The 18374-nt window shown below is 39.6% G+C and overlaps 1 protein-coding gene across 3 annotated transcripts; it reads right to left on the reverse strand.

Annotated features, from left to right (window-relative positions):
• Position 1: 1 nt before the first annotated feature.
• Positions 2–18342, reverse strand: LOC110057039 (beta-1,4-N-acetylgalactosaminyltransferase 3-like). Of its 3 annotated transcripts, XM_089284029.1 has the most exons (23): positions 16361–18342; positions 12571–12929; positions 12006–12101; positions 11156–11249; positions 10571–10671; positions 10034–10110; positions 9833–9908; positions 9290–9353; positions 8591–8676; positions 8168–8216; positions 7150–7262; positions 6432–6533; positions 6213–6265; positions 6006–6087; positions 5641–5662; positions 4528–4644; positions 3922–3971; positions 3231–3337; positions 2510–2582; positions 2230–2304; positions 1740–1818; positions 1459–1585; positions 2–1074 (listed from the first exon to the last, which is right to left on the reverse strand). In XM_089284029.1, the coding sequence occupies exons 1-23, from the start codon at positions 16521–16523 to the stop codon at positions 972–974; spliced, it is 2268 nt and encodes a 755-aa protein (XP_089140155.1). In that variant the 5' UTR covers positions 16524–18342; the 3' UTR covers positions 2–971. The 3 variants fall into 3 exon arrangements, with proteins under 3 accessions (XP_089140155.1, XP_089140156.1, XP_089140157.1); XM_089284030.1 differs by lacking the exon at positions 12006–12101; XM_089284031.1 differs by lacking the exons at positions 2–1074; positions 1459–1585 and having other exon boundaries at positions 2120–2304.
• Positions 18343–18374: the final 32 nt, after the last annotated feature.

An 18374-nucleotide genomic window follows, 5' to 3' on the forward strand; every position in this document is an offset into this window, starting at 1 on the left:
ATTTTTCATAATGCATTTTCAAACAGACATATTGCATTTTTACGTTAATAAGCACGTGATATCTACGTTGCCTAGTTCATTTCGCCGCGGTCAATAGTTTCGAGTTACGTGGTCCGTCACCGAAATCAATAGCCCTAGACGTGTGTTTCAGACAACAGGTAGAGTTGCCACAGGTCGACCTTATGAGTTTCAGGGTAGAATGGGCAACCCTAAAACACGGAATCCACAAATCAAAGAAAGATACGTTGCACAGCTTTTGCCTGTAAAAATTAAAAGGCTAAGTGATGAGGCCTCAGCCTTAACGTTTTTTGAAACAACGATTCCTCGAGTGTCTAAAATACGCTTGCTGGTAATAGAAGTTTCGACACATGATTCTTTCAGTGTACATACGTTTTGATACCTAATTTATTCTTTTTTTATAACTAAAGAGGAGAATACATTGGGGATAAACGCGCATGGACAATGCACTAATTCTTAAGACTCCGATTTGGCTTCTACCCAGTGGCCGTTTGGTCGATTGCAGATCGAATATCAATCTCTTAACAACAATTAAACACAAGAAAACTCTAAGGACCTTGGATTGTATATAATTTTTTTATTATACATGACTTTCCCCAAAAAATCTAAATTATGTAGCATCATAAGTCGATTCTGCTACACTGAAGCTGTCATATTTTCCTCAGTGATTTCAGCGTCTCTCGTGTAGCCTGTTAAGGCTCACGTATGGCTGGGTGTCGTTTCAGTCCATTTCTTCTTTTGTTGTGAAGCACGAGAAAAGATTCTGGCCGCTGCTCAGCTTGTGTAACCTATTGCGGTGTCAGCCATGTCTTCATCTCAGAACTCATGTGGGGGAGGGGTGATCAAGGCCTAAATGACCGGTTTATTCTGCATTCCGCGTTTTCCTACGTACTTGAGTCGGACTCCAGGTGTCCAGTCTCTTCTAATCAATATGTTTCACACGGTTGTCCCAATTACAGTCGCGCGTTTTCGTACCAGTCGCTCTTTCTCTCGTGATAGTAATGGTAAAGCTTTGGAAGTCGTAGTCTCTCCACCTCTAAATTGGCACCGAGGGCCCTGAAATTTACACAAAACAATTCAAACTTCATGTGCTTATAGCAGCAAGTTAGGAAAGGAAACTCAGTCGCCTCCTGGAACTTACTTAAACTGTACTATTCAGAGACACTGGGAAATGGAAACTCGCGCACGTCTGGGCGATTTTCAATCTCGTTCAAAGAGTCTCCGTTTCTTTTGATAACGTAGCACTGGGGAAGAGAATGGATGATGGTTTTTCTGGGCGACCACGCACCGTTTACGAGGGTCTTCATGATTGACCAAACAAAACAATAGGTATACATCACAAACAATGCCCCTAGCCCTAAAAACAAAAGAGGGGCAGATTAACAAGAGCGAATCAAAATAGAAGTTTTAAAGAGGTGCAGGTCATCTGGTTTTTCTTACCTATCCATTAGATCCCAGTCCTCGCCGCCCCATCGTGTGGTGAATTTCTCTTCGTCCAATCCTCCAAAGCTGTCCCAGTCAGACTTGTATCCTCCGAACAAACCATAACCCATCATCTCCCAATAGGCTGAAGTACATAAATACCACAAGGGATGAAGACATACATCTACACAGGTCTCATTCAACGTTCATAGAAGCAAAAGCATTTACAGCCAAAGAAAAGCGCGCGAAAACGTTCTCTTAAACAAGTCGCTTAAATCTTTATTCAGGCAACATTGTACCTTGCTGATGTGATATGGAGTAACCGCATTTCAACTTTAGAACAGCGGGTGAGTAGAAACTGCGGCCTTGAATTGCATGCTGTGCAGGAAAGAACGACAAATGTTAGCGTGTTAATGTTTTACGAGCCCGATTCAACCGCGTACGTTAATTGGTAAATCTTCGTTGAAATTTCTTTAACTTTGACTTCTACGAAATGGTTGACACAAGCTTAATGATATGTCACATTACTGAACAATTTTTCATTGCGGGGGGAGTGATTAACGTCGAGGATACACCCAGAAAAATGTTGGAAGGGCTGTGCGGCACGCTGCTTCAAAGATATAAAAAGTGCTTTTTTGAAAATAAGTCTTAAATTTTGACTAGAGTACAGAAACCATACCCTCGGACCCCGCATCCTCCTCAGCTATTCCGTTATATAGCGGTGAAACTGTTCCTATGCTTGGTATCATCCCATGAAGCTGGTGTCATATAACAAGTGCTTGCATTTACCTTACGTACGATATCAAATACATTAGCTGGAAACTTGATGTGAAGATCTGCTGTCAATATAATACTGTTGGGATCCTGCATGATGTGGAAAAAAATAGGTTTTTTGAAATCAGGTATGAATGAAGAAAACCGTTATGCAGGCCTTGGTTTATTATGATTTGCACAACATTGATCTACGCCCCTAGAAATTGAGACTGATACGCAACGCAGGTGAGAAAACAATATGGACACGATTCAAAAACGCGCATTATGAAAACAATGGACATGTACTATACTTCACCTTGATGTAGCCCACTCCATCGTTTAAAGCCTTCGTCTTGTGAAACTCAGTGAACTTTTGCAAAATAGCAATCCTAGCGGAGAAAAGCCGAGGCGAGGTTAAAAGAAACATTGGAAGTCCTTTGACCACTAAGTAGGCTAAAAGTCCAGGGCAAGACTCCCATGTAAAAAGGACAGGGGTGATCGTCTTACCACTGATTTAGGGATCAAAAGGGCAGTTTTGGTACCCCTTGGGGTGTTCAGCCTCAAAAGGTCCACAGTGGCAGCTTTCGTGGACCCTTTAAGGATATTGAGCAGAAAAAAATACGACAGGAGATATTTGATAACCAACTTTACGAGTAGAAGGTATTCGAAGCAATCGTCTTTAACGCTATTAAAAATTATGAAAGTGTTAGTTAATGTGTTTCTTTAGAAGTGATACCTCTTAGGGGTGAAAGCATTTCAAGCCACGCCCGCAAAATCAAGATCTTGGTACCTCTTAGGGGTCCTTTTTAAAATTTCCGACGAGCATTCCCCTCCTTCTTATAGGGGAGTTTCCCTCCCCCCCGGGAGGGTAAAAGTATCACACCTTAGTAATACGACTTGCTACTCATGTGAAAGTTGACTACATACAACTAACACACGAGTTAAAAGGCATCAATAGCATGAATTTGGGAAATTTTGGGGGGGTGATTTTACCCTCTGGAATACAGAGCTGATTATTCTGAATGCAAAGGTCTTACCTGTCCTTAATTCCACTCCTTTCTCTAAGTTTAAAAAGATCTGTATCACTGCTATTAAAATCCACAATAACCAGGAAAAAATTGCGATCTCCTCCTTGTTGGTAAATCTTAAGAAAGTAGATAAAACAGCAAATCAGTTTTACGCCTGTAAATGTAATTTTCAATGCGCAAGTTGCCCCTATTGTGTACAATCTTTAATTATTGCCTGCCTCTGAGCATAACTGTAAGAATATTTGGTCTGCAGCTTTTTTTTTTTTTTTTTTTTTTTTTTCGCACGATGGAATGAGAATCTAAGAGACTTCTCTAGCGCCCTTGCCCCCTCTCCCCCCACCACACTCCGATTAGATCTTAGTACGACTATCGTAGTCTAACGTCTAACGTTCGTTTGTCGCAACAATTTGCTTTGCGTAAAAAAAGCCAGGGAACCAGCTAGGTTTTTTGGCTTTAAGACCTTAAAGGTCATACATAGCGTTGTAATGTTATACCATTTTCCGTTACATATTCTTCTCTCTTTTCAGTTTTAGAAACTTTGCCATGATTTTACTCTCAAATATTCGGAACAGAAGGAACTTTCGAATACGCAACTTCTGGCGCTGTAACTAACAGCTGACTATAAGGTCCCAAAAAAGTCGTATGTACACCTTACTACCAAATGGTCCATATTTTACTTGCTATTTAGCGTATAACTCACCTGATCTAGTTGACTAATTAAAAACTTTATCCACGGGCCATAGTTTTTAACTGTGAAGAAATATCGAAACCAAAGACAAAAGGAAATGAGCTTGTAAACAATTCGGTTAAAACCTCTTTGATTTTACATTGTGTTCATCGGTTGGCCAAGACTTAAAAGCCCTAGCCAAACAGACTCGCAAGTAGCCGTGGGTAGCCAAACGAACTCGCAAGTTTCCTCGCAAGTACACGCTAGTCGCAAAAAACCCATTTCAAGGCTACATACCTTGTATTTCATTGGTTAATAAGTTGTTATAACAAAGAATGGACGTCACTCAACTTGCGAGGTCTTAGGTTGGGTGGCCAAACGGTGAGAAACTTGCATCTACTTGCAAGCAGATTGATCTCTACCAAGGTGAGCGCAAGTCATCGCAAGTCAACGAAAGTGCATGCAAGGCCTGGCTAAACTGATCGCATGAGACTCACAAGTAGACCCAAGTTTTCAACTTGCGTCTACTTGCGAGTCCGTTTGGCCATGGCTTTTTTGATTATCATTAATTAGTATAATTATCATAATTATGCGCGCAAGAATTCCTCAGGTTAGATCCACAATTGTTGCACGCCTTACCCGTTATGACCATGGAAACTGTAACATTTCTTCTCCACTGAAATCCCTCTGGATAACATAAAACGCTGCTGTTTTCTGCGGTTCTGTACACGTATTCTGATAAACGAACAGAGCGCCCTGAAAATAAAACAAGTTAAGGTGCGGCTGTGAAACTAATCAATGAGGAAGCCGGTCACGAATATGTTACGTTGTAATTTCGTCTTCCTGGTCTCGAGGGGGAAGGGGGAGGGAGGAAGGGTACACGTTCCCTTATAATCCTTAAAAAAAATCGCTTTTTCCTTTTTGTTCCCAATCAATATCCGTTTCTCCTTAACATTTTTGCCAAAGTTCCCGATAGTGGTTTGGATATCCCTTATTCCCTTCAAATATATGACCGTGTTCCTTTGTTCTACAATACCCCTGGGATACCCCTGGGAGTCCCTCTCTATTGGAGTAAACATCAAGTGCTGTTTATCCGTTTCCATTTACTTCTTTGTTTCATTCCTGTTTACATACCACACCATAGAAAGAACAGCCAATCAGAATACAGGAAAATCCTTGAATACTCGATGGTATTACACATAACCTTCCCATCTTGCAATGCATTGATTGTGTTGACCAGTGCAGTTTTTTAGTATACTGACTCACCCAAAGGCTGGTGTGTACTCCGAGAAAGTAGCAGTGACTCGTGGAATATATAAACAATAGCCTCCATTTGGCGCGAAATATGCTAGGACATTTGACCGAGGACATTATCTGTTCCGAGAAACGAACAGTTTTCCGAGAGCGTAGCTCGAGGAAACTTGTGAGCTTCGAGGAGCAAATGATGTCCAAGGACAAATATCCGAGCGTCTTTTCGCCCCAAATAGAGGCCATTGTGTTTATTATCCTTCAAATATTTTTCGCAACGCGTGCAGTTTTGAAAATTGGGGAACATTCTCGGATATTCCCCAGTTTTAGCTGGAGAATATTCGGTCACGTGACGTATTTAGACCAATCGCGCGCGAGTGAAAATATTTGATGGATTACAATCCATGGTATAACATTTGAGAACGTTACATAACTAGTGTCTATTTACGTGTATGTCTACTAACTCATCAAGTCACTGCTCAAAACACTGAAAAATAAGCGTACCTTTCAGTTTGTCCACAAGTTCCTGACAAAATAACGATGCCAACATTTTAGCGGTGAAAAATGCAACAGATCCAATCCAATCAAAGGAAACATCCGTTCTCGCAGATAAAACTACAAATAGTTTCGACTCTAATTTTGTGGATTAATTATAAATGATCTAGACTCTAAGGTAAGAACTCAAGATGGACCATGAGTTATACAATGATTATTTTATTCAATATACATAGTTTTACTTTATTTTTATTTTAATTTTCTCGAGGCTATTTTTGGCTATTCAAAATCTGAGAGAGAATCAAGTTTTATGTATGTATATGTATGTATGTATTATCGTGAGAAGAATGTTTTGTTTTTTCACACAAACGTACCAGCTCTAACAAAAACCGGGTTCCTTTTTTCGGATCATCTTTTGCTTCCACATTGACGATCTCCTTTAAAGAGAATCTGTCCCTGGGATGAAAAAAGGTCCAAAAAAATTATGAATCGTTTACGGGATTCTGCCTTCTCCAACCTGCCATTATAACTGACTCTACAACCTTGTAATGTATTAATCATTCTAACTTTTCGTTTCTCACCCTTTTCTCTTTACAAGTGCGTCCATGTATACAGATACAGTTTTCAAAGCCTCCTGAAAAATATAAAACAACAAGACAACAACAAGATTCCCAGTCAGCCACGCAAGGCGAGATAAAACAGGTCAAACACTCGGAAAACGTCCACCACCTAACCATTCCTGGACTTGTCCGCCCAATAACAAAGAATTTGATTACACTTAATAAACTGTGACGCCTTACACTTTTCGGGAGTTTTTTGTTTCCCCAGCTAATGTGATTTTTAATATCATGTGACATGTTAACATCCGTCCTGTCATCAGGATACACACGTGGATACTGGATCTGCAATAAAAAAATCAATATAGGTTAAAGACTCTGAGTTGCGTACACAACAAACCAAAAATCCTATTTCGGCCCAGTCCGTACGCAGTCTTTTGAAAGAGAAAAGAGGCGGGGGGGGGGGGGGGGTACGGGGGGAGGGGGGAAGTCGAAAGGCGTCTCTTTCACTGAAAATCAGTGGCACCGGTTTAAGGGTGGTAATAACGTGTAAGCAAATTCCGTACTTACCTCACTAGCATGCGCTTTTTAAAGTGTGGTGGGTTTTTTTTTTTTTTTTAAAGTTACTCATGTCTTACTTTAAGGTACGTACTGTGCATTGTATCATTTTCATTTAGATACAATTATCTTATCCTCTCATTAGCCTGATACTCGCCCAGACATTTTGTTGCATGTCTGGTCACATGATTTTTCCTCCCGTTAAGACCTGTGCCATAACTGTTTACTGAGTTATGATGTTTAGGATGATTAGCAGTTCAAACTTCTGGTTATACAGCATTTAGAAAAGTTATACAGCGTTCAGAAAAGTGTACTTTTCTTTAGGGCCGCACGAAAACCGCCATGGCGAGTTGGGTTCCCTCAGGAAATATTATTTTTATTATTTCAATTATTATATACTTACAAAGTTTCCAGAAAAAGCCTCGTTTTCTTTGAGTTTTCGTGAGACCAGAAAAGATGGATTGTAAGGACATGATGGTAACACATCTGACACTTCTGAGTGAGGGAGAGTTTCAACTGCAGAGAGGAGAAGTATGTAAACCACACCAGCTCTAGCATATTGCATGTCTAAAGAAGTGGCAGGCCCAATCGGTCGCAAGAAAAGGAAGCAAGGCAAAGAACGGTGGAGGCGGCGTGGCCTAGTGGTGAGGTCCCGAGTTCAAATCTTCCTCCCTGCCACTAAATGGATTTGTGTCTAGTGGTCCCAGATTCAACTCCTCCACCCTTTGCAAATAGCCAACTGGTCAGCCTCCCGCCAGTTGGGATTTTTAATAAGTTTCTGCTTAGTTTACAATATTTGTTTGCTTGTTTCAGTGTCCACAATTAGTACAGCAGTGCTAAAATCTTCGACCTTGGTACTCTATACCTTCGTAATTTACACTGAAAGAAACTTTTCTAGTTGTTTTATTCATGTCCTCGACATAATTTCACGTTTGGTAGAGTTATATGGTAAATAGTTTACATTAAATTATTAAACGCATACCGTGAACTGCCGCTTATAATCCCTGGGCTTACACAACTTCGTATAAGGGCTTTTAGATGGGCTTATAAACGGAGGGGCTTATATCCGAGGGGGCTTACAACCGGAATAAAAACATTGTTTCGAAAACGAGCTATAGCTGCACATGTTGATCGACGTACTTTTTTGTCTCATTTACTGGCAATTAAGCTCCAAAACATCATAATAAAACGAATTGAAAACAGGCAAAGCTAGAGAGGGGCATTTATCCGGGGGCTTATAACCGAGAATATTTTCTGCTTTACAGATACATGGGCCTATAACGAGGGGGGGCGGGGGGCTTATAAGCGGCAGTTTACGGAATTTTTAAAAAGTATAATTGCAGTAATCATCGCGTTGTTCGGAAACTAGCATGCCTAGAGAGTCCCGAGAACACTTCAATACTAAATTAACGCTGTCTCACCTCGAACATGAAAGTCGTCCCTAATGTCGTACTTCTCACGGGTCATGAACTAAAAACAAAGAAATACAATTTCATCAAGAAAGATTTCTATGATGAAGCTTTCAATCTGTAATTTGACTAAGCAACTTCTCATGTTGTCGAAAGTTACAACTGTATGGATGTTCTCTGAATACTTACTGTGGTATTTATCAGTTATATGTTACCAGAGCTTGAACCAGAGCTCAACCCGCTCGATCAAGAGCCGAGCGCAATAACTTGGCATGAGGTGTTGTTCGCCTTTAATGTAAAAAAAGATTTTCTCTGGTAGCATTTGTCTCCTCATCACAGTACTGCATCCCTAGCTAACATCACCATTGTGATCATTGGCTGATCATTATCAAATATCGAAGTAATTATATGATCTGTTGTCTTATCAAGACTTGCCTCGTCATATGCGAATTGCAGTGTTGGGTGATCTTTACCGATGCACAAAACCCGACCATTGATTTCCACTTTGTCTGCTGAATAATCTGGTAAATCAAAATATTCAAATCAATTGAATGCGCTTAGTTTCTATGCAGGACTTCATTAAATAAACTAGTCTAGTCGAGAGGTGCCAATCATCATCAGAATCATCCTCTTGTTGATTATTTTCTTTATTTTTATTCCCAATTATGAAGAGATCGGAAGATCTCAATGGGGTAGTGGCTTCAACGGCTAACGGTCGATACTTTGACACTTTTATGGCCAAACGGTTTATTTCTTTTCCTTGTTGTTGTTAGACATCTTAGAAATTTTGAATCAACATTGTTTTAAGAAGTTAAAAATTTATTTTGATTACTGTAAAGCACATATAAGGTCTCAGGACCATTCAACCTCCCAATCTTTAAGGGAGGATCATTCCTGGATGGAAAAGGCTAATGGTACTAAGCCACAAGACAAGGCACAAAAAAGTCTTGGCAAGAGATCTTGAGACTTTCACTTTCGTGGCTAAATTTTTTTACGGCCATTTTTTTACGGTTAATGGTTACAGTTTTCCAATTGTTGCTCCGAACGGTTGAATTTTTGGTCCGTTTTACGACTAACGGTTCAACCCATTGAGCCTTTCAGATCAGTGTTTCCATTAAATATTCTGATACTCACCTATATACTGAGAGAGGAATTGTGACTCGATAATCTCCAGTTTTTCTTTTCCTGGCATTTTCCACTGTGTAATAATTCGAGCAGCGATGTGTATTAATATTATTTTTAATAAATATATAATAACATGGTGCGTTTTTCACCAATTATTTACGGCGCTTCACAAACATGTTGACAGTGAAAAGGATCCTGAGGAAGTCTCTTGCACGCCGCAGACCGCATGAGGATCTAACTATTTGCAGTAGTCATAGCAACGACGGTACCTTGTCTCCAAGTTATTTTAAGAGCAACTCGAAATTCTTCAATTGCGTTACGGACCTATCTTATCGCTGGTCTAATTTTTATCGTCCAATCTCAATTTAACTAGTCCGAGTACTTCCGAATACATTCCGAAGATTGCTACGTCCGCATGGCTTGCCATGTTGCTTAGCAACCTCAGAGACGAAAACGGGCGAGGGGTGAGTGCATCATCTTGTCTGTCGAACTGAGCTGGGAACATAGTGTATACAAGAGTAATGTATGAAATTATATCGGGAAAAAAATCACCGCAACTTCCACGTGGTCTTGGTTGTATTTTTGCTTTTGAAGAACTTCAACATAATAAGCTTTCCCTGCCTCTAATCTGCAAGATAGCAAAAAATATCAAAAATAGCATTTTCCCACATGTCAGACAGAGATCAAGACTAGCTTAAAAATAGAGCTTCTTCAAAGCCACGAACCCAGGTCATATCGTTCAATTATATTTACCTGATATTTTCAGAGATTTGGTCCTTCCGTGAGGTAAACTGTGCAAACTTAGTGGTAGCGCCATATTGATTACCAGGCTGTAAAACAGGAGCAAATATAGCTTTAGCTTTGTTTATGACGTTACATCTACATCTTCATAGATGAATGAGGTAATATAGACACTTAATAAAGACTACGAGAATTAAAAAAATTCACATTTTACGGTGATAAATAGTTACTATTTTTCAAATATTTTCGGTGGCGGACAAGAACCCACTTCAGGCCGGAAATCTCGGCTAAGATGCTAAACATCAAAATAAATTTCGGAGTTAACATTTATTTGCTACAAAAACCCGGGAACGCTAATTTTTGAAATATAGATATCACTTTGGGAAGAACATTCTCAACATCAGTCCAAGATTCTCTCGTTTTCACTGGGCGTTTTAGGCAAATCGCTTGTCATTTGATAATGGATTAACATTTATTTTTAATTATTTTTTGGCATGTCCTTCAGGCAATGTGTCTGCCATATAACTTTTAATAATGTGGAAGTCTTACATCTCCAAGATACGCGATTTTTCTGGAGTGTTTTGGATCGTCGTCCGTACTCAACCAGAGTTCTGAACCATCCGCGGAACTAATGGCGAAAACAAAATCACCTGAAAAAATTGAGAGCAAGACTGACTGAGAAAGCCGGCCCCTGAAAAGGACGGGGGGTGCTCATCGTACCCTTAAGGGGTTAACGCGGTTTTGGAACCTCTTTAGGCGCTCAGCCTCAAAAGGTTCACAGCGAGAGCTTTTGCAGTACCTTTTAGGGTATTGAGCTGAAAAAATATGACAGGAGGTAATTTGTTGTTTTAGAATTGGCACCTGTTAGGGAGGGGGATCATTTTCAAGCCACGCCCACAAAACAGGATCTTGTTACCTCTTAGGGATTCTTTTCAATATTTCCGACGACCACCCCTGTCCTTTTTATTTGGGAGTTCCCCTCTGGGAGAAGCTATCCGTCGTCAGAAAGTCAAATGAATGAAATATAATCTTTCTGTCTTTGCTGAAAACAACATCCATCTAGTTAGAGCAATAACAGGAATGCAAATAATTGCAAGTAACTTACAGTTGAACTTTAAAGCTACAGCATTTTACCTGTAGTCGTGGGATGAACGTAACCAAAAATCCGTCTTCCATTGAATGTTCTTTTTGTTACATTTGTTTCAAACTTGCTTAGAACATCGTTAACCTGATAGGCATTTAGGGTAATAAGTTAGTTAATGGAAAATTTCCAATCAAAGATTTAAATGTTGCCAGTAGGTTTTATGTAGCGTGCATAGATTGGCTGCTTCGCGCACTCCATCATATTATAAACTATACAATAAACATATTATTTCTCGATGATTTTACTTGTATTTTACAGGATTTTAATCAAGATAATCAACCAATCAGAGTGCCTTATCGCTGGTCCAATATTTTGTAAGTATTGGACCTCGCAAGGCTTCTACTTCTCCTTTTCAGTTATTTTGTGAAATAAGTCTCATATTAACCAGGTTTTCTCGGGACCGTAATAGAAATGCACAGGTTTCTTTACGCTCGATACAACTGGTCACAAACTAGGAATGAACCATTCCCAGTACAGCCCTCACACTCGGTTAATAAAATATAATAAAAGCTGATCGTGTTCATTTGATGACCCGGCCGAAAAGATCAGTTATGTTCTGAACAGAAGATAATGACAGTTTATATGTTTCCCAGCCTGGCGCGTTCCTTTTGGACAATCCGGATCAGAACTTATGATCCAAGACCACTCAGATCATGGTGCATCAAGGGAAAGTATCGTTCCACAAATTCAAAGGTGCATCGTTTCGTTTGAGTGATTTTGGATCATAAGTTTTGATCCGGATTGTCCAAAAGGAGAACATCCGTAATTTGTACCCACTGACATATCGAGAGAGTGTTTGTTTTTCTTTTTTTTTACTCTTACTAACTGCAAGTTACATACGTGTGGTTTAAAAGGAAATAGAGGTTCTCTTCTGAGATCATCAACAGCGTATCCACACCATCCGTGCCACTCATGCAGATTAAGATTACCATTCACCTGAAAAACACACTTGAATATCGTTAACAACTATCATATAGTCCGGTTTTCATTTGAGTATCGAAAAGTAATCGGTTTTCATCACTACGCTACACAATTGGCTTAAAAAGCTCGCGCCACTTTTTCAACCAATCAAAAGTAAAACCAATCGTGACTCGTTCGCACACGTTTTCCCGCGCTTCGCGTCAGCTACATGTTACGAGTACTTGGCGTTTTGATTGGTTCACTGTATTGTTTTTGTCTTTTGTCATTAGCTAGAGGGATTTCTTGGATTTGGTTGTGCGACACTCAAGTGTATTTTTGAATCTAGATAAATAGACGCAATCAATGAAGCCGTTGGCTTTCAGCTCAGAACATAAAGCGAAGAGAAAAAACTAAAACATACTATGACCAAAATGAACTCGTCAATTTGATGTTGAAAAAAAGTTTTTGATTTTCTCGAACGTGCAAAAAAACCAAGTTCACTCACCGATGTCCTGTTTTTAAGTTGTTTACAGTTAAATTCTGGTACACTTTCGTCGTTACTGAAATCCTGTTTCTTGAAGGCAGCTGTGGTATTTTCCAAACCATCTCTTGTCAAAACAGATTTATCCTGTGCTGAAGTGGCTCCCGTTATGAAATCCCGTACGGTTTCATTTGAAGAAGGCAATGGAATAGCTTTTATCGTAATATTCACCGCATCGTTGCGTGATTTATGTACTGTTTCTGCTTTTGTGCTATCAACTAGAATTTCTCTCTCGTGCGTAGAAATTTTTTTGGTTTGAGCTTGAAGTGCAGGAAACGTAGTGGCCAAATGCTGATTGTGAAATTCTTGCGGAAGGCTCTGAACTACAAAATGAAACAAAAATTACTCAATAATACTGCGAGGAGAAGGTGAAAAACGAACAACAGGTAATTAAGTTTTCGCCTCTCACTCGAAGACTCGCTGCATAACAAGATGTGGTATGACCCGGGCTGCTTTCACACCAACCAAAAATACTCAATTACACCAACAGAAAATTGAAATTATGAATTTTATCACATCTTGCATTGCATTGCATTGCATTGAATTGTATTGAATTGAATTGTATTGTATTGCATTGTATTGTATCACTAGAATGATTTCACAAACCCCGATTCTTATATGCTAATTGGAATCCTTAAATGCTAATGTGCAAGAACAATAGAGCCAGCACGTTCTAAAGTACACCGTTCTAATTTCCAGATCGTTTCTCGCAAACACAAACAACAATGCTTCCAATGTTTTAATCTCTGTTTATCGAGCAGAATCGCTCTCGATCTCATTTCGATCTAGGTCTCGCTTGAAACTTGAACCGATTTAGAAAGCTTAGCTATGTGCACCGAGCAAAACAGGTTCAAACAGAAACTATATTTTAGTGGTCAAAATGTGTTAAACAAACCTTATATTAAATAGTTCAATTAAATAGCTGAGAACTGCTCGACTAGAATAAATATTGAGCAAAAACATGGCTTTTTTCTTCCTTATTCCATGGCCTTATCTAAAAAGGTATTCACTTTTGTGAGCAAGTCGTTCACATTGTTCATGGTGTCCATGGCTTTCTGACACATTTTTTGATGGGCAAGTTGTGCTTCTTTTGCGCGATCAATCTTTCACTTCTTCTCCTCGTACCTACCATTCTCTTCTTCCGAACTATCTAACGATGAAGCGACCAATTCATTGTCATATTTTCTATTAACAGCTTCCGCTTTTCGTTAACATGGAGTCATCAGCATGGAATACTTTTACTGAAGCTTTTACCTTTATCCTGGTTGTTTTCAGAACGCACCGACTCTTCTTCGATTTCTGCGTCCCATGGGCGCCATAAGTTTGACATTTTGAGAAAAGCCCTGCTTGGAACTTCCTAAAAGGATGACTGCCAGCGCAAAATGATGTTTTTTTTAAAAACAATTTTGCACACGTGCAAAATATGCAAATTCGTGGAATCACTGTTATAAAAAAAAATGGACGTATAAGAGATCCAAGCGGTGGTGTTTAATATTTTGGCATTTTTGTTGCTTTTAATATCAGCACTATCACTGTATGAATACTCAACTAGTGATGCACAAAGTCACTACTGACACCCGCAAGAGCCAACCGGATGCCTTTATTAAATAACAGGGACAGAAGGCGAGCGCGAAGGTTTAACAAGCTTCTGTCTGAGAGGAGGGTAAAAATAGAGCGTTTTTAAAGGAAATGAAAGCTTACAAAGCGAGAGGCCAGATTTGGCGGCACCCACGCTGGCTCATGCCTGTGTGCATGAAGTTAGTTGCCCTTTCATTTGAAAGAAGGGTGAGACTCTTCAAAACAGTCTAGAAGATACGGTGAAACGTAACTTCAACAGTTCTCCACAAATGTCCACAGATGCGCACACGTGCTATTTACGTACTGAACTGTCTATAGACGCACAGTAATTTTGAATGCCAAAACGAAATTAGTTCTTGTTTAGGCACGTTTTAGCGTGTGCACGTAATCATCCGAGTTATTTCTTCTTGTCATCGAATAACAGACATATTGCAGTTGTTGAAGCTAAGCTTTATGAACGTTTCCAAGCAGCATCTGGAATGTGAACGCAAATTGCTTGTAGATCTGTTCAATGAAAAAGAGTTTAAAAACATCGTGTTTTTTTGTCTGTTGTAGGCGTACGTGCGGAAGTTTTACCTTTATGTACACACTCATTAGCATTGGAGGTTTCTAATTGGCATATAAGAATTGGGGTTTGTGAAATCACACTACTGATAGTCAAAGATAGAAATATGGGCATACGGTCCCCGACGAAATAGAATGCCTGTTCAGTGTTGCATCACTTTTTCCTTTCTAAAGATGCATTTCTTCACGAAAACCATGGTTACAAGTATCAATAAAGATATCTTTACTTGTGAACAATTGCTGCTTTCATCTCCAATCAGAAAAATAGAGCTTCGACCTTGTCTCTTGGGTCGGGCATTTGCAGTCTTCCCAAAGCTTCACCACACACACAAATCATATTTAAGTCCAACCGCGGGGCATTTGCAACATTGAAAAAGACAACAAAACTAAACAGTGGATGAAGGGGCTTGGATTAGACCACATTCTACATTAAAATTCAGCATGGCAGCGAGGCTTAGAGGACAAAAACAAAGGAAATTGAATGCAAGTTTATTCATTTCCTTTGTTTGTGTCCTCTAGGACTCACTATCAAGCTGAATTTTAATACATCGAAAGAGCCATAGCTATGGATAACAAAAGAAAGAAAATGGAAAATATACGGACTCTTATATAATTCATTTCCTTGCTGTAAGAACCCAAAGCAACTCACACACCCACGCTAGCTAACTCAAAGGATCTATATAAACAAATATTGTCGCAAGGAAACTGACTGAAAACGAAATTGACAAAATTAATAAAGTAAGAGCAACATTAATTTACATGTTCGAGTGTTTGAATCTTAGAAACGCCTCGCTGCTCTACAAATATCCTTGCCTTTACACACCTTCAGTGGAGAAATAATTATTAGTGTAGACTCTGTATTGCGACATCGTTCCGACAAGCGTAGAAATATCAAGAATTAATGCATTTTCATCTAATGATTGGACCGCAAAATTTTCAAGCTCCCGTAATGTTGGAGTTTTCATTTCATTTTCAAAACGCGAGTGAGCAATATTGGCCAACACATGATCGTTTATCTCAGAAGTATTCTGTTTCTGAAATGATGAATGTAGAAACCAAGGTATACTGACTATACACCGACAGGCGAAAGAGTGCTTTTAACAAAGGTTTAGAAGGATGCAGGTTTAATTTTCATCAATTTGGCACTGAGTTGGTCAAACCTGAATTTACTTGACAGAATTTATGATTTTAAGACTGAGTGCTAGTTACTTTTTCGGGAAATTAACGGTTAAATAGTTGACTCAGTTATAATTAAAGATCACGGATTTTAGTTCAAAACATGTTGGACGGACGTGATAACTGAATGTTCAAACAATACTCGCGACGCGGAATTGTGAATAAAAATGCTTGATCTACATAAAATATTGTCATCGGACATTTCAGTTGCGATTAACAATGTTTGTCTGAACAGCAGGCTCCAACATGTTGTTAGATAAAAATGATTTAGGATCGATAAGCCACTGGGCTTTTCATCTCTCTGATCTTAGCGACAGCATTCAAGCCATAATACATGTGCCTTCATCTTTGCTGTTATGTGGGCGATCCCGTTTTGGAGCAAGTATTGAACGAATTGAATCTAAAAAACATACATAGAAAAGAACGCATACAGTACCTGTGCTTTTAAGTGTAGAACAGTCTTCCGTAAAAAAGCCTTTGTCTGATCGCACTTGAACCGCCACAAACACAAAGAACTGAACCAGAACGACAATTCCAGTTAGCCATATTAATGTTTTAACTCGACGTCGTGGGATAATTAAAGCCTGAATTTGGGGCATAAGTTCTGTTTTCCGGTCTTAAAGTTTTGAGAAAAAGGAACCCTTAGAAATTTCGGTGATGTACTGGTTTTGTAAACTCGATTACGTGGAGTAGCGCGCGTTCAGTAGCAATGTTTTCTTTGAAAATCGCTTTTGTCACTGATTTCCATAAACAAAACAGTTTTCGGCGAGATTGCTAAGCAATCGTAACAAGTTGTAGAATAATTCCCACTGATTTAAGCCAAAGAGAGAACTTCTTAATTAAGGTGGTTAAGCCATGGCTGTAAAAAGACCCGGAGGCTTTGAACAAAAAAGGATGACAATTAAAGCTACAAATGAAAAATTTATCTCCAACAAATTGAAGTTAATTGTCGATTTCGAAGAATTATATTAACAACGATAAGGCATTGAGGAATAGTCAAGACGAGGCTAATTTGTCAGGTCAAGACTAATTTGTACTCTCGTTTACTTGAAAAGTAAATATCTTTCTACTGAGTAAGGCCCTGTCCATACTGTGCAGGAGGAATTGAAAACGCAGCTTTATTTTAACGCTTAGGCCTACGGCCCAACCCAATCTGGAGAAATTGCCCACCGAAAACGGAGCTTTTCGAAAACACTCTTTAAAACCGGCGTAATTTAAAATCGCCGGATTTGTGATTTAGTGTGGACGGAAAACATTTTGAAAACGAAACTTTTCGGAAAGGATGACGTCTTGATAATCATTTAATTAACCCAAAAGAAACTCCCCTCATTTTCTCTGGATTAACCCTAGTGTGTGGCAAAGGTGGGGTACCAATCACGTATCACGCTGAATTTTTCTATTAAATCACGCATTACAGGGAAAGTTTTTCACCAATCATGCGTCACGTAAAAAGAAGTACATCGCCAATTTTGCTTTCTCGACCCTAAAAGCTTCGTTAAAAGAAGAATTTTACTGATTAAACCACAAAAATGCATCGGCAAATATGTGACCTCTAGCTCACGCGAAAACGTTCCTTACAGTGTCCGTTCGAACGGCTGAACGCACGGCAGGAGAACTAGCCTGCGAGCAGGCTCCCAGCGAGGGCCGAAAAAAATCCGGCGGGGCCGGAAAAAAAAATATCAGGCGAGCAAAGCGAGCCGTTAAGCGCGGAAAAAAGAATTCCGCGAACTGCGCTCCTCCTCGTCAGCATTCCGCTCTCGGCTCTCCCCGCTCGCCCTAGACCACACTCGACTAGCTCGCACTAAACCCACTAATCCAACCGGGAGCCTGTTTCCAGGCTACAAGTGGATAATTTGAATGGCGATAGTCAATTTACTTGTTTACTTATCTCTTAAGAACTCTTGGTTCTGCATGAGGTGATAACCACTGAATATAATGAGTAATGACTCTAGAAACAATTTAATGAAATGCAAACTCTGAAGGTAAATGTGAGGGATTCATGAGATGTCGGCAGTGTAGGTATATGTAGGGGATTAATGAGATGTAGGCTGTGTAGGTATATGAGGGGGATTAATGAGATGTAGGCTGTGTAGGTGTATGTGGGGGATTAATGAGATGTGGGCTGTGTAGGTATATGAGGGGGATTAATGAGATGTAGGCTGTGTAAGTATGACTAGGGGTAAGTATATGTAGGGGATTAATGAAATGTACGCTGTGTAGTTATATGTGGGGGGTTTACTGAGAAGTGGGCTGTGTAGGTATATATAGGCGATTAATGAGATGTAGGCTGTGAGGGGATATTGGGGGGATATTTAGGGGGATGGTTGAGAAAGGATACTTGATTATATATCCAGGAGATTTTGTTTTAAGAGAGATCAAGAGAGATGTGTATATTGCGGTGGAGTTAACCAGCCGCCCAACCATCCGGGTGGTGTCGCACTTATAAAGCG

Source organism: Orbicella faveolata, unplaced genomic scaffold (assembly GCF_042242905.1).
Source record: "Orbicella faveolata isolate gen_17 unplaced genomic scaffold, um_ofav_v1 contig_13, whole genome shotgun sequence".
Taxonomy (NCBI): domain Eukaryota; kingdom Metazoa; phylum Cnidaria; class Anthozoa; order Scleractinia; family Merulinidae; genus Orbicella; species Orbicella faveolata.